This window comes from Oreochromis aureus, linkage group 6 (genome assembly GCF_013358895.1).
Source record: "Oreochromis aureus strain Israel breed Guangdong linkage group 6, ZZ_aureus, whole genome shotgun sequence".
Lineage (NCBI taxonomy): Eukaryota > Metazoa > Chordata > Actinopteri > Cichliformes > Cichlidae > Oreochromis > Oreochromis aureus.
Window position 1 is genome coordinate 10,357,681 of NC_052947.1, and position 14,016 is coordinate 10,371,696.

General features: G+C 37.9%; 1 protein-coding gene across 1 annotated transcript; it reads right to left on the reverse strand.

The window, feature by feature from the left end:
* Positions 1–1,540: 1,540 nt before the first annotated feature.
* LOC120440473 lies at positions 1,541–13,114 on the reverse strand. Its single transcript, XM_039613088.1, has 4 exons — positions 12,978–13,114; positions 12,670–12,903; positions 10,944–11,168; positions 1,541–3,174 (listed from the first exon to the last, which is right to left on the reverse strand). The coding sequence occupies exons 1-4, from the start codon at positions 13,111–13,113 to the stop codon at positions 3,092–3,094; spliced, it is 678 nt and encodes a 225-aa protein (XP_039469022.1). The 5' UTR covers position 13,114; the 3' UTR covers positions 1,541–3,091.
* Between the last annotated feature and the right edge of the window lie 902 nt (positions 13,115–14,016).

Here is a 14,016-nt window from a genome sequence, read left to right on the forward strand (position 1 = left end):
TCTGACAGTGGACTCATCTCTGTGCTTGTCCTGCTAGACCTCAGTGCTGCATTCGATACTGTTGACCATAATATCCTATTAGAGCGATTAGAACATGCTGTAGGTATTAAAGGTACTGCACTGCAGTGGTTTGTATCATATCTATCTAATAGACTCCAATTTGTACATGTAAATGGAGAGTCCTCTTCAGACACTAAGGTCAATTATGGTGTTCCACAGGGTTCAGTGCTAGGACCAATTCTATTTACATTATACATGCTTCCTTTAGGCAGCATCATTAGAAGACATAGCATAAATTTTCACTGCTATGCAGATGACACGCAGCTCTATCTATCCATGAAGCCAGGTAACACACACCAATTAGTTAAACTGCAGGAATGTCTTAAAGACATAAAGACCTGGATGGCCGCTAACTTTCTGCTTCTTAATTCAGATAAAACTGAGGTTATTGTACTCAGCCCTGAAAATCTTAGAAATATGGTATCTAAGCAGATTCTTACTCTGGATGGCATTACCTTGGCCTCCAGTAACACTGTGAGGAACCTTGAGTCATTTTTGACCAGGACATGTCCTTCAACGCACATATTAAACAAATATGTAAGACTGCTTTCTTCCATTTGCACAACATCTCTAAAATTAGAAATATCCTGTCTCAGAGTGATGCTGAAAAACTAGTTCATGCATTTATTACTTCCAGGCTGGACTACTGTAATTCATTATTATCAGGATGTCCTAAAAACTCGCTGAAAAGCCTTCAGCTAATCCAAAATGCTGCAGCAAGGGTACTGACAGGGACTAGAAAGAGAGAGCATATTTCTCCTGTTTTGGCTTCCTTCATTGGCTTCCTGTTAAATCCAGAATTGAATTCAAAATCCTGCTCCTCACATACAAGGTCTTAAATAATCAGGCCCCATCTTATCTTAATGACCTTGTAGTACCATATCACCCTATTAGAGCACTTCGCTCTTGCACTGCAGGCTTACTTGTTGTTCCTAGAGTATTTAAAAATAGAATGGGAGGCAGAGCCTTCAGTTTTCAGGCCCCTCTTCTGTGGAACCAGCTTCCAGTTTGGATTCGGAGACAGACACTATCTCTACTTTCAAGATTAGGCTTAAAACTTTCCTTTTGCTAAAGCATATAGTTAGGGCTGGACCAGGTGACCCTGAATCCTCCCTTAGTTATGCTGCAATAGACGTGAGGCTGCCGGGATTCCCATGATGCATTGAGTTTTTCCCTTCCAGTCACCTTTCTCACTCACTATGTGCTAACAGACCTCTCTGCATCGAATCATATCTGTTATTAATCTCTGTCTCTCTTCCACAGCATGTCTTTCATCCTGTTTTCCTTCTTTCACCCCAACCGGTCGCAGCAGATGGCCGCCCCTCCCTGAGCCTGGTTCTGCCGGAGGTTTCTTCCTGTTAAAGGGAGTTTTTCCTTCCCACTGTCGCCAAAGTGCTTGCTCATAGGGGTCATATGATTGTTGGGTTTTTCTCTGTATTTATTATTGTGCTATCTACTGTACAATATAAAGCGCCTTGAGGCGACTTTTGTTGTGATTTGGCGCTATATAAATAAAATTGAATTGAATTGAATTGAATTGAACTCAATAATGTAAATCATGTCAATAATCACTGCTTCCAGGATTCAAAATGTGAAGACTCAGTTTTACTGGAACACTGTGAACTACAGTTTAGCCTGGACTTACTGTCCAAAATTAGCTTTGAACAACATAAAATTATCATTTAATCATTGTTATTCAATTAAGTGTCAAAAACTTTTCCCAGCATGAAACATCCAGTTAACCTCAGCAACAAATCATCTGAAGATCTATTATATGATTAGAAACTCTAAAAGAGTCAGAATATAACATGTAAGCTTCAAAATTAAACAATTCCTGAACTTTGTTTGAAATGTAATTTAAAACAAATGCAGTTATTTGTTAATTTCTCAAACCCATATTTCACAACACTAAAGGTTTATTATCAATTTTTGTATCTTAAAGAGAATACAAATAAAAGCACAGGGCTGTCGTTCCATTTTCATTTGAAAGGTAAAAGAGTTTAAAGAGTGAGAGCAGAGACGTGAGGTGGTTTATGGGTATTTCATGGAACACGAAGAAAACAAACCAGCTGAGAAACTGTTTGAGGTTTTAATGCACAGTTTCTTTTAATAGTCAAGGCTGCAAATCATCTGGAAAGTAACAGAAAGGTCACAAAGTGCTGCAATAAACCTGTCTTGGAAATGTAGCCATTAAACAGAAAGTTCTTTCAAAAATGAACCTACTGTACACACAAATTTCCAAAGAGCTACACATGCATACAAACTAGAAAGCATTTATGTTTTTTTTATTTCTTCTGTGTATGTTCCAGTAAAGAGTGTGAAAACCACACGCAGTTACAACAAAGTGTGAAAACCACTGACAAACACTCCAGCTGAGGTGTTTCTGCTATAAAAATGAAGATTTTCCAGCCACGAAACCGATCAGAAAAAGGTCCCTTTTAACCACTATGGTAACAAACTATTCTTTAGTGATGGGGCAGTGGCTCGATGGTGGAGCAGAGACCAGCTGTGTTGTTCTCACTGAAGATAGATGCTATAGTGATGATCATCCTGCTCTGCCGCATGAGCTAAAAACTTTCCATATATGAGACAAATAGACAAACAATAAAAGCACAGAATTATTTAACACTCAAGATTTATTTTCATCTCATTCAATTAAAGAAAATGCTGGTAATTTGAAAGTGTTGCAGGTTTTGTAAAAATTCAAAATGTACAGCGCCTATCAAATCGTATGCCATGAATAGATATGAAGACAAGACATTTCTAATAGCAGTTAAAATTAAAATAAATAAATAATTAATTACATTTAAATACAAAATAACTTAAATATGTAAAATGGTATATAGGGCAATAAAATAAAATTACAATATGATAAAAGAAATTTCTTAAGATAAAAAATAACATGCGACTCACAGTGAGTCATAACGTGGCTTCACACTGCAATTTATAGAATAACTGTGTGAGGCAAATAAAAACATGCAAAAGTTCAGACATGATCAGGTGTCGGTGGTGAGTGACGCTGACGAGGAGGTTACAGGAAGTTATGATGTGAGACAGAAAAGGCTGAAGGCCAAACATCCACCTTTATTCTGATGGAGAAACAAAAGATCATCACTGTGAAGAGAAACAGGACAGATGGGGGATTTTTATTTCTAACAGCAGAACTGTTTGATTGTATTTTGTATCTGCTCTTCATTGTCTGATGTTTCTCTTCTTGGAGACTGACTTGAATTTGTTTTTTGACTGACAAAAATGAATGAATATGTGAAAGAGTAGAGATTTTCAAAGCAGAGATTTCATTTTAAAAAAGTCATTTTTTGTAAACATTTTCAGTATGTCTGCACTTTTAGGCCCATAGACAAAACTAAACACGTTACAGTGTGTAGTTCATATAAAGAGGAATAAAATGGCTGTTGTGGACCACAGCTTCCCATCATAACGTTATTTCTATGATTTCTAATGAACTTCATACAGCTGCTGTTTTTAGATCAGAGTTCAAAGAAATAAAAAAAACATGTAACATGAAACATTCAATCAGTGATGTGTTTGCAAACTGCATGGAGCTTTAACACAATCGAAATCATTTGTTCTTCATGTTTTACTGGAGCATCTATTTAATATAGGTCAACCAAAGTTTTTTGATCAATCTTTGTCTCTCAGCAACAATACATTTAAAACCACAAGGCTGAATTCGATCAGTAACCACATGTTGCATTAAACATCATGTCACATTTTCATCACAAAGTTATCAGAGGCCCAAGAATAAGAAAAGAGATGTTAAGTGGTTTGTGATTAATTTGTGGTGAAAGTATTTTTTGCATGTTTTCTAAAACTTTTTTTTATTTCTTATGTTTGAGATTGTGAAAACCAAGATTTACAGAAATCTTGGTTTTCACAAAAATAACAAGATGACAACTTTTTTTTTTAGCATCTTTTAATGTTATTTTTTCTCAAAATAACATGAACAAAATCTACATGTAAGCAATATCTCACTGGACTAATAGTAGTTAACCACCACAGTCTCTGTTAGTTCAATTACCAGAGAGAGAATAAATCAAAAAAATGTATCTGTTCTCTAAAATTCAGATCTGAAGCCTTAAGATGAGCATTTTCACTGTTGCCATCTTGGTTGCAAAATAGACTTCCTTTGGTATTGAGTAAGACCTAAAATGACCCACTGATACCAGAAACCTGATATCGCCATCTGGTGGCGTTTAGATTAAATGCAGGTTTGGCACTTCCTAATTGGTTTAATTTTTCTGACCTGGAATCAACCTTTGCTTCCTTCTCATGGTAATATTTAAAAGATATTTTTTGAGGAATTCTGCTTTCTCTCAAAAAAAAATCTGGAAATCTGAAATGTGTTTGTGTTAAATCAGAAGTAGTTAATGTTAAATCATTTCACTTTCAGCATTCATCTACCTTCTTCTGCTTATCCAATTTAGAATCATAGCTGGGTTGCAGCCTATCTCAGCTGTCATTTGGGATGACGCCCTGCACAGGTCACCAATCTATCGCCATTCATACTGACACTTAATACACCTCTGGTGACTTCAGAATCACCAGTGCATGAAGAGAACATGCAATCTACACACAAATAGACTGCAGCAGGCCGGTAGAAACCCAGGACTTTCTTGCTGTGAGAGAATGGTCCCAAACAAGCAAGAGCTTTAAGAGCCCATTAAAATATGAAACAATACACTGTAAAAACGATAACTAGTAATTGTTGATTTGAGTAAAGTTTTCAAATTAAACTGACTTAGAAATAAAACTTTCCATTTACAACCTAAAATAGCTTGTCTGCCCAACAAATTTCTTCCATTGTTGTCCTAACTAAGATTTTCTAGCGAGCATAACAAAGATTATCAACTTTTGAGTAGATTTTTTGAGTCGAGTTGGGAACCGGTGGGAAACCCCGTAGGTGACTGGCACACGTCGTGGCAGTGTTGCCAACTTAGCGACTTTGTCGCTATATTTAGCGAGTTTTCAGACCCCCTAGCGACTTTTTTTCTAAAGAAAGTCGCTAAAAAAAGACGTGAAAGCGCGTATCGCTTTTACTCTCAACAAGCAGTGGGTGCTGTAACGCAGGCAGTTCTTCTTTTACTCTTATGCTGTTTTGTGGATTGCAAGGTTTAAAACTACTTATAAACATACACAAAGTAACTCGACCAGAGTGCCTATTTCGGGTCACTTTTGCCGGTCCAAGCCCGGGTAAAGGAGCAGGGTTGGAATTGTGACATTAAAAAAAACAATAATCGCTAAAAGAAATTTAATTTGTAGTTCTAAATAAACTCTAAATGCGTTTATGACATTTTTTACTCACTTTATGTCTCTTCCACGATGTTATTTCTCTCTCCAACAACATAGGTTACAATTAGAGTAGCATGACCAATTATGCAAATTAGGTGATGATGTCATTTAGCGACTTCTAGCGACTTTTAGGACAACCAATAGCGATTTTCCTTACTGAGGAGTTGGCAACATTGCGTCGTGGTCTGAATAAGTTTGAACTAGACCAAACGAGTCTGAGCAGACTGTGTGATAGTGGTTTGTCGATGTGTTCTGAACTGAAAACCTGCTAAGAAACTTTGAACAAACGTGGCCAAAATTGGATGAAAATTACAATTTTTCGACCATTACAGATTTTACCTGGTCTGAAGTTGGAGTGTATTATTTGACCATTTTTTGGACAGGTGCGGGAGCTGCCGGCCATTTGCCCTAGCAGGTAAGCTAACGACATCTGTTATTAGGATTTTCTACAAGCGCTAGGCTGCATCCTCCTGAGGACCCAGGAGGGTGGAACGAGTAAAGCACTGAAAAAAAGCCAAACAATAACATATTTAAGTCATCTAAGGGACTTATATATCATGTTTAAGCTAGCGAAGGACCGCGCGGGGGGTTGAAAATGATATGCCAGGAGTTCGCTGTTCTCGCTGCTCTAGCGAGCCTTGAATCCCCAGCTAGCTATCGAAGCTGGTGGTAACAGACGTCTCCGAAAACGTAGAAGCATTTTTGCAAAAATGTGTTGTCTTAATAAACTGAGCAGATATTTGAAATTTACACAGCTACATTCTCGCCTGAAAATACCTTAAAAGTTTACTTTGTGACCCAGAAAGAGTAATAAGAGTAATATTAAAACTAAGTGGCTGCCGCCATTGTTTGAAACTAGAATCGGCTGGGCCGCGCTATGAATTCTGGCATAGGGTGGGCCACGAAGGATACACCTGACCCATCCTTCAAAGCTGTGGAAAGTATTGTATTGTTTTGAGAGCCTTTTTGTTGGTGGAGTATAGGGCTGCCACGATTAGTCGACTAGTCACGATTACGTCGACTATCAAAATCGTCGACGACTGATTTAATAGTCGACGCGTCATTTGAAGCTTTGTAAGATCACAAAAGACGCAGGAATAAGTAGTAGGATTTAAGAGTGTAATAACGGACTGAAACAGAAGATGGCAGCACTGCATGTACAAGGATGCCAGCTGCCGTTAAACCCCGAAGAAGAAGAAGTAGCTCTGTCCCAGAATTCATAGTACTCCACTGGAGTATTGATTTTATGTACAATTCCACGGGTAGACGCGATCTGTACGGTCCGACTTTGCACGTGCGCAGTAAGGATCGTGGAGTCCGATCCGTAACTTTTTTTTCTCGTTTTTTTTCTACATTATATTGAAATGTTTCATTATTGCAAACATTTTCTCTCAGGCGGAGAGAGGTCGTGGAGTGTCAGCCTATGGTATCTGAGGTCCAGGAGAGATGACCTGCGCTGTTTTCCTCTGAGGAGGTAAGACTGTCCTAATTTATTTATAATTTAATTATTATTCAAATTGGGCATGATTTATACTTATATTGAAGCAGTACGGTATTTGCTGGGGTAATGCATTGGCCAACTTTATTATCTTGTGCTACCACTCCAGTCAAGGCCCTTGCCAGTGTTATATTGAAATCCTTACCCTGAACATTTCTGCCAGTACAAGAGTCCCCATGCTAAATCGAAATTGTGAAACAGAAAGGCAATCTCATAATTTTGACTTAGCATGTATTTTTTTTCTTTTTGTGCTAGAAATAGGACTTCTATAGTCTGAGATTGTTAGGGAAAGAATACTAAGGCAGGTCACAGAATCTGATTGGTCACAGATTTTGGTGCAACTTAGAACATAATATGTATTTTCATATTGATACTGGGTTTTGTGGGAGGTGTTTCTATTCCAGTGCAAAAGACGTATTCATGAGAGATTTTTGAAGTAGGTAGGTTTTGCTGTTGATGACACAGTCAGGCATATAACATGGTGCAGACTGTCCAAGACAGCTACCCAGGAATTTTCTGTGTTGAATAAATGACAATATTTTGGTGAAGGTATTGTTTAGATATCTGAACATTTCATCGGATCACAAGCAAAGACCTCCTGGGGACCTTCAATGCATCCCTTGACAAAGTTGTGCCTGGCCTGCTGAAACTGTACTGGTCTAAGAAGGGAGCTCTTGGTGAGGAGATGGAAGACCTCCTGGATAAACTTGATGAACAGGTGAGTGAAGTGCTCCTTTATCTGACATTTGCAGAAGAGAGTATACTTTTCTCTTAACAGAAACTGAAAAAGATGTTGGCTTCAAATAAAACACATCAGTGGACATGTCCGTAAAAATGAATGTCATGAGTCATTGCTTTGTTCTTATTTGGCAGTATTTTATTTAATTTGTAAAAAGAAAGTAAAATTGTTAACATGGTGGTGTTGTTGTTTTTTTTGGGGCGGGGGTTGTATGCTTTTTGCGTGTTGCTGGGTCTGACCTGTGCTTTACTCTCATTACTATGAGAGTTCTGATTTTGCATTGTGTATAGTACACCATGTTACTTCACTAATTGAAATTCTTGTTTTCCACTGAATACTCTTTAGACATCCAACACTGTGTCCAACGGGCACTGAGAGGCCTGCCCATTTTCCTCAAGACAAGATGCAACAGAGGTTTTCCTGAAGTGCTTAGTAAGTACAAAAAACTAATGCAAGTAAAACTAATTGCTATGAGATGTTTTTAAAGGATGAGTTTATCCAAAATGGAAATGTACACTTTCTCAGTGCAGTCCAGATAATTTTATAGTGGGGATTGCAGTTGTCATAACTCTCACTCCTTTTTTTCTGCTGAGCAGCTGCTGGGCATTGTTAGTGGTTGTTCCATAGCAGAAAATATTTTTGTACAAAACTCACAAGGTGGCATTAATTAAAAAAAAATAAGCTTTTTCTTCTTAAAACCTCCATGGGTCAAACGACCAGCATGGTATAGAGGTTAAAGTTAAAGTCTTTAGAAATTTGTTTTGTCTTTAGTTTTTCTTAGCTTTCAATAATTCTTATTTTACTTTTCTTCAGGACACTGACATTTTGGAACCAGTGTTGAACGGTGCATCAGTTGCCATCCTCACCATCCTACAAGATGACGATGCTGATACGTCTGTGCGAGAACATCCAGTTGTGTTGGAAGGGGACATCGTGCTACATAACATTCCAGATCTCTACTGCCCTGGCACACCTCTTTGGCCTTCTGTATGCCCTCAACATTGATTACCCAAAGCAGATGAGTTTTACCTTTGAAGCAATTCAGGCCATCTTATTTTGGCCTGGTCGGGACAATATGAAGGTGAAGTGGATAAATCATTATTCGAAATGTAAATTTTAGTCAGATGAATCTGTATTGTTGAGAATATATGGTGAAAATTTGTCTTGTAGTATTTTAAAAGATTTGTTATAGTGTTAGTTTCCTCTTCATTGATGGTAACATTTCTAATACCTTTTAACTTCCATAGTTCATCATAGTAAGCCTGTGTAAAATGTCAATGTCTGGGTGCATAGGCAATCGTTTGTGGCACTACCCTATTTAATGTGCAATAGTTATGTTCAGCTTTTACAAGACGGTCAGGGTGTGTGTGTGTGTGTGTGTGTGTGTGTGTGTGTGTGTGTGTGCATGAATTATTAAGTTGCTGGACACTTTTCTTTTTTGGTTCTGGACTCTGGAATTTTAACGTCTCTGCTGGGGTGCTCAAAGCACCCAAAAGAAACTGGCAACACGTTTTTGTTTGTTTGTTATTTCTTTTCTTTCTTTCTTTTTGTTTTTAACAGAAATTCACCCTACTACCCATGACATTCTGAAATGTACTGAAAAGACTGTTGAACAAAATAAATAAGCTTTTAGATAACATTGAATTGTGCTTTGTTTTATTCTATATCTATTTATTAAGTGTTTTTTCAAGTATAATAACAACATACATTTTCCTTTGTTTATATAGGTAAATTTTCAACTCACTGGAGTAAGAATTGTATGATTACTCAACAAGAATATCTGTGTTTGGTGAAGGCAGAAATACATGGCATTGAAACCAGAATTTCTTTGTTAGACTTCCAGGATTATCCTAATTAGGTGAACAAGAAGATCCAAGTTGGCAGAACTTGTAAATCTTAGTTGAGTCAACAACAGTTGGCAAAAGTTGAGAAAACTCAAAAATCTCTTGCATCATGTTGCCTTGAAATTTTAAGTTTTCTCAACATTTTCTTTTTTACAGTGTAGATTCATAAAACACAGTAAAGCTTTATTTAAAGTGTGACATTATGCAAAGCTCTAGTAACATGATATAAAATACACAAAAGAGCATTTAAAGAATTATACTGGTCAAGCCCTGTGTGCACTTTTCTCTTAAAGAGAAAACACCGCTATAAAAAAAACAGTGATGACAGCATGTTACTGCAAATAATCACATGATACTTTAATACACTTCACAGCTCACAACTAGGGGTTAAAGTGGGATCTGTTCTGTTTGGATTTAGCCAACTGAATTCAACTAGATGTAAGCAGATGTTACACAAGTTATTCGACTGATTTCCAAACCCTAGATGCTATAAAGCTAGCATGAAAGGTGGAATTCAGTCTGAGTTGAGTCAACATAATCAGCTTTAATACTGTATAAATTCACTTCTGATTCACTGTCTGAGCCGCTCCTCTTTTGGTAACAGTAACTGGTTCACTGGTAACAGTAACCAGTCCAACATAGTGCATCAGTTGGACTGTCTTTGAAGATTTTCAGTCATCCAGGTCATCGTAGTCTAAGGAGTTTGGAAAGAAAAGCTTCTCGACTTCTTTAGGTTTCTTGAAGACGTTTCACCTCTGATCCGAGAACCTTCTTCAGTTCTTAGAGCAATTGGTGGAGAGTCCCAGATTTTAAACCCTATGGGAGCGTCCTCAAGAGGGTCATGGACCCCCTATTGATCCTCTACCTAGTCACACAATCCAAGGTGTCAAAATGACTGTGGATCAGAATCACCCAAGGTGAACCCATTGTGAAACCTAGCCCCACCCTATCACGTGAAACATGACTGGGACTCTCCACCAACTGAAGAAGCCTCTTTCCAAGCTCCTTAGATCATTTGGACTGGTTACATCAGTATCACAATACTGCAAACTAACCTGTCTACACTGCATTAGACTGTCTGCTATTTCCACGCATTCTTTGAAAAACACAGTTATTATAATTTAGTTACACAAAACTGAAAGGACAAATACCTTGAATTTATACTTAAATACCCTTCTTTACTAAATACTTTTACCACTTAAAAGGAGGGCTAAAGGTCAGTTTTTATAAAGCCTCATATAAGGTAGGCACTCATCAACATAGATTACTTAATTTAATAGACTACTCATACAATAAAAACATTGAATTTTGTAGAGTTGGAATTAAAACACATCATGTGTAAATGACACTGAAAGAAACAATGAGCACTTTAAAGCTGATTTAAAAAAAAAAAACTTTTTAATTTAGGATTTTTACTTTTATATTTCTTCCACCTCTGCTCCTGTTCAGACATTCATGAGTAAAGTCTGCTGAGTGAGGAGTTTAGATTTACCTGTAACAATCAAAAAGACTCCAGGCAGATCAGACCGTGTCCATCCTTCATGATCTTTGTTGAATCTGAATGTGTATCCTCCTGAGTCATTCTTCTTCATGTTGTCCTGATACTCCACACGACCTGCAGCCTCAATCAGCTCATCAACTTCCACTTTATCTTTTCTCCATTTTTTACTCCCAACATTTAAGGGCCTCCAAGAAACAAAAATTGGCACAGAGCTAGCTGCTTAAAAAACAGAGGAGACACAGACTTTACCATTAAGATGCTAAAAATCAATAGAGGACCGGCTCAGATAGACATACAAAGCTTCTAGATGAGAATATTCCTCAAAACATGTTTGAATTCACTGACAACACTGGTCTAGCACTGCATGAAAAGTCTTAGACCAGGCAACAAAAAAAGTTATTGCATTTTGTGCATCGGAAACACCTGCCAAATACAGGGAGTGTCCTCAGTCGCCAGAATAGAGATGGATGCAATTTTGTATTTTTTTTTTTAACCTGTCCTGTTCAGCAGTTGTAGCAAGAGGAATTATGGTCTGAATGCTTTGTAGTGCCAGTCTCTTAGTACTGTTTGTGTTTTATTTATTTACTTTATTATTTATAAGGTATGATTATCTTGTAGATATTATCATGGAACAGACGGGGTAAAGGCCAGATTGGCAAAAGATTAGACAAATGCAGAGAAATAGAATACCAGTTTGTTTGTCATAAAACATTCTCTCAACCAGTTCTTTAATCTTACTCTCTAGTCTTGTTAAAGCCTCTTTTATTTTCAGCTACATGTGTTCTAGCTTGTATAGCTCCATTAGAATGACGTTTTGCTCCCCTGCTAGCTTTGCTGTTGAGTTGTTACTCCCTCCATTAGCTACCCCATTCTTAGAGCTATCCTTTGTTCTATTTGTCCCTATCATAGTCCTGAAACCGTGGACTCAGTGGTTTGGTTTTGAATATTATCTTATGCCTTAGGTTAATTCTTGTTAGGAATTTCTTGTTCTTAGGTTTGGTTTCTGTTTTGTATTTTGAGCTCCTTTTGTTCTGTGTCTCTGTGCCTGCCCTGGTCCCACGTCTCTGTTCCCTCCCTGTTGCCATGTCTGATGTCTTGTGTTAAGCTCGTGTCTGTGCATACCTGTTGTATTTCCATCTTTACTTTAAAGGTCTGTGTCTCATGTCAGTATGTCTAGTTTTGCTTCCCTTGTCTCATTAGCCCTGATTTCTCCCAGCTGTGTTTCCCTCGTGTCTCCTATTCCCTGATTACGCCACTGTGTATATAAGTTTTGTCCTGCTTGTTGCTGGTCTGTCTGTGTCGTCTCCCTGAGTTTCTCCCCCCATGTTATCAGGTTTCAGGTCTGCTTTGTTAGTTCTCCCAGTACAGGTAATCCTTAGATTCTCTTCATACCCTCTACTTTTCGTTTTGTACCACCGTCCTTATTAATAAAGCTCACTCACATCCAAGCTAGTGCCAGCGTTTGGGTCTTCTCTCACAACCTCCACATGTCTGCCACCGCAGCCATGACAGTCCCCCTGGTGTATATCTAATAGTTTTGGACACCAGTAGGTGTAAGTAAGTATATGTTACTTTAGTAGTGATAAATGACTGGTTTTAGTTTGTTTTTAGAAGAGCCACTTTTTCACCATGTCTCCTACTTAGTGGCACCAACAGAAGTCCTGTCCTGTATGATCCATTTTGTTTGTTTCATACCACAATAAACATCATGACTCACCCACAGAGACTTCAGGGGCTCTGAGATCCTCGTAGCCTTTGACAGCACAGGAGTATGTGACTGCTTCCTCACTGCTGAGCAGCTCTTGGTACCAGGGAGACCAGTCCTCATAGAGAAACTCTCTGTTCTTGTACCAGATGTAGGCTGCAGGCTTTTCAGTCAGAGGACAGCTGCTGCTGCACATCAGTGTTACTGTCTGTCCCTCTGTGGCAGGAATCACCTTTACCTGCAGCTCTGAGAGGATGATGGAGAACAACTTATACAATGATGTCATTTGGAAAGTAATAGATGAGTAAAAGTCACTGTACCTGCAACAACTTGAAGACTAATTCTGTTGAGCCAGCAGTGTCCTGGACTGTCTGTAGTCTTCATACAGCAGTAAGTGTTTGCATCACTCTCTCTTAGATCATTGATGGTTAAAGTTGGGTTTTTCTCTTCAGACATGTTGTACGTTACACGTTGTCCATCCACAGAGAGCTCACTCTGAACATACTCTGATCCATTTAAGTGGACAATGAAGCATTTTCTGCTTTGAAGTCTGAATCCACTGATGAACCTTTGAGACCACAGATCCTGGTTTCTCCTCCATTAACACCTTTAATAGAAACTTTCATTAGTGAGCAGATTCAAGTTAAAGAAAGTAATGCAATATCTACTTATATAATTTCTCCTAAGGATGATAAATTGTTTTTCTTTTTCATGTATAATGACTCATAAATAATTACTCATATCTTATAGGTAAAAATCAAACACATTGTGAATAATGTTCACAATATTATTGTTGTAGTTTTACATGTAAAGCTGAGACCATATATACAACAACTTGAATATTAAAACGACAATCTAAGGGCATCAGCTAACTGGACAGTTTCATATGTTACAATAGTTGCAGCAAAACGTGACTTCTTTCTTTCATTTGAGTCTGTTCTTTGTATGTGTTTGCTTTTCTTATTCATCACATTACAAATGACGTGTTGTTTGAGTTGTTTTAGCAAGCAAAAAGCTGCAGAGGTGTTAAAACTGTTGTCTGTGTCTGGTTTATGATGGTAACACCTCTGTGGTGAGACAGAGTCTCCAGGCTGAAGCTCAGTGATCAGTATGAACAATAACCTAGACTTTACTGTGAACCTTACAACCACAGTCAGAAATAACTGGTATCACAAACACCTTCCACATTCACACAGTCAGTCTGTGTGAATGTGAAAAATGTATTGAATATTCTTAAATAGTAAAAAAAAAACAGAAAACAAAACAAAACAAAGGGGGGCATAGCAAAAACAGTTTGGGAACCACTGCCCTAGACCTAGGGACAGCCATGCACACACAGTATTCACCATTCATTCACTC

Bases quoted from the DNA above. Each gene is read 5' to 3' on its own strand.
- LOC120440473 (XM_039613088.1), bottom strand. From the start codon at position 13,113: ATGTCTGAAGAGAAAAACCCAACTTTAACCATCAATGATCTAAGAGAG. The intron at 11,169-12,669 runs GTGAGTCATGAT...TTTTTTAAGCAG, and splicing joins AGCCCCTGAAGTCTCTGTGG to CTAGCTCTGTGCCAATTTTT. The intron at 3,175-10,943 runs GTAAATCTAAAC...TTCTCTTCACAG, and splicing joins AGTCTTTTTGATTGTTACAG to TGATGATCTTTTGTTTCTCC.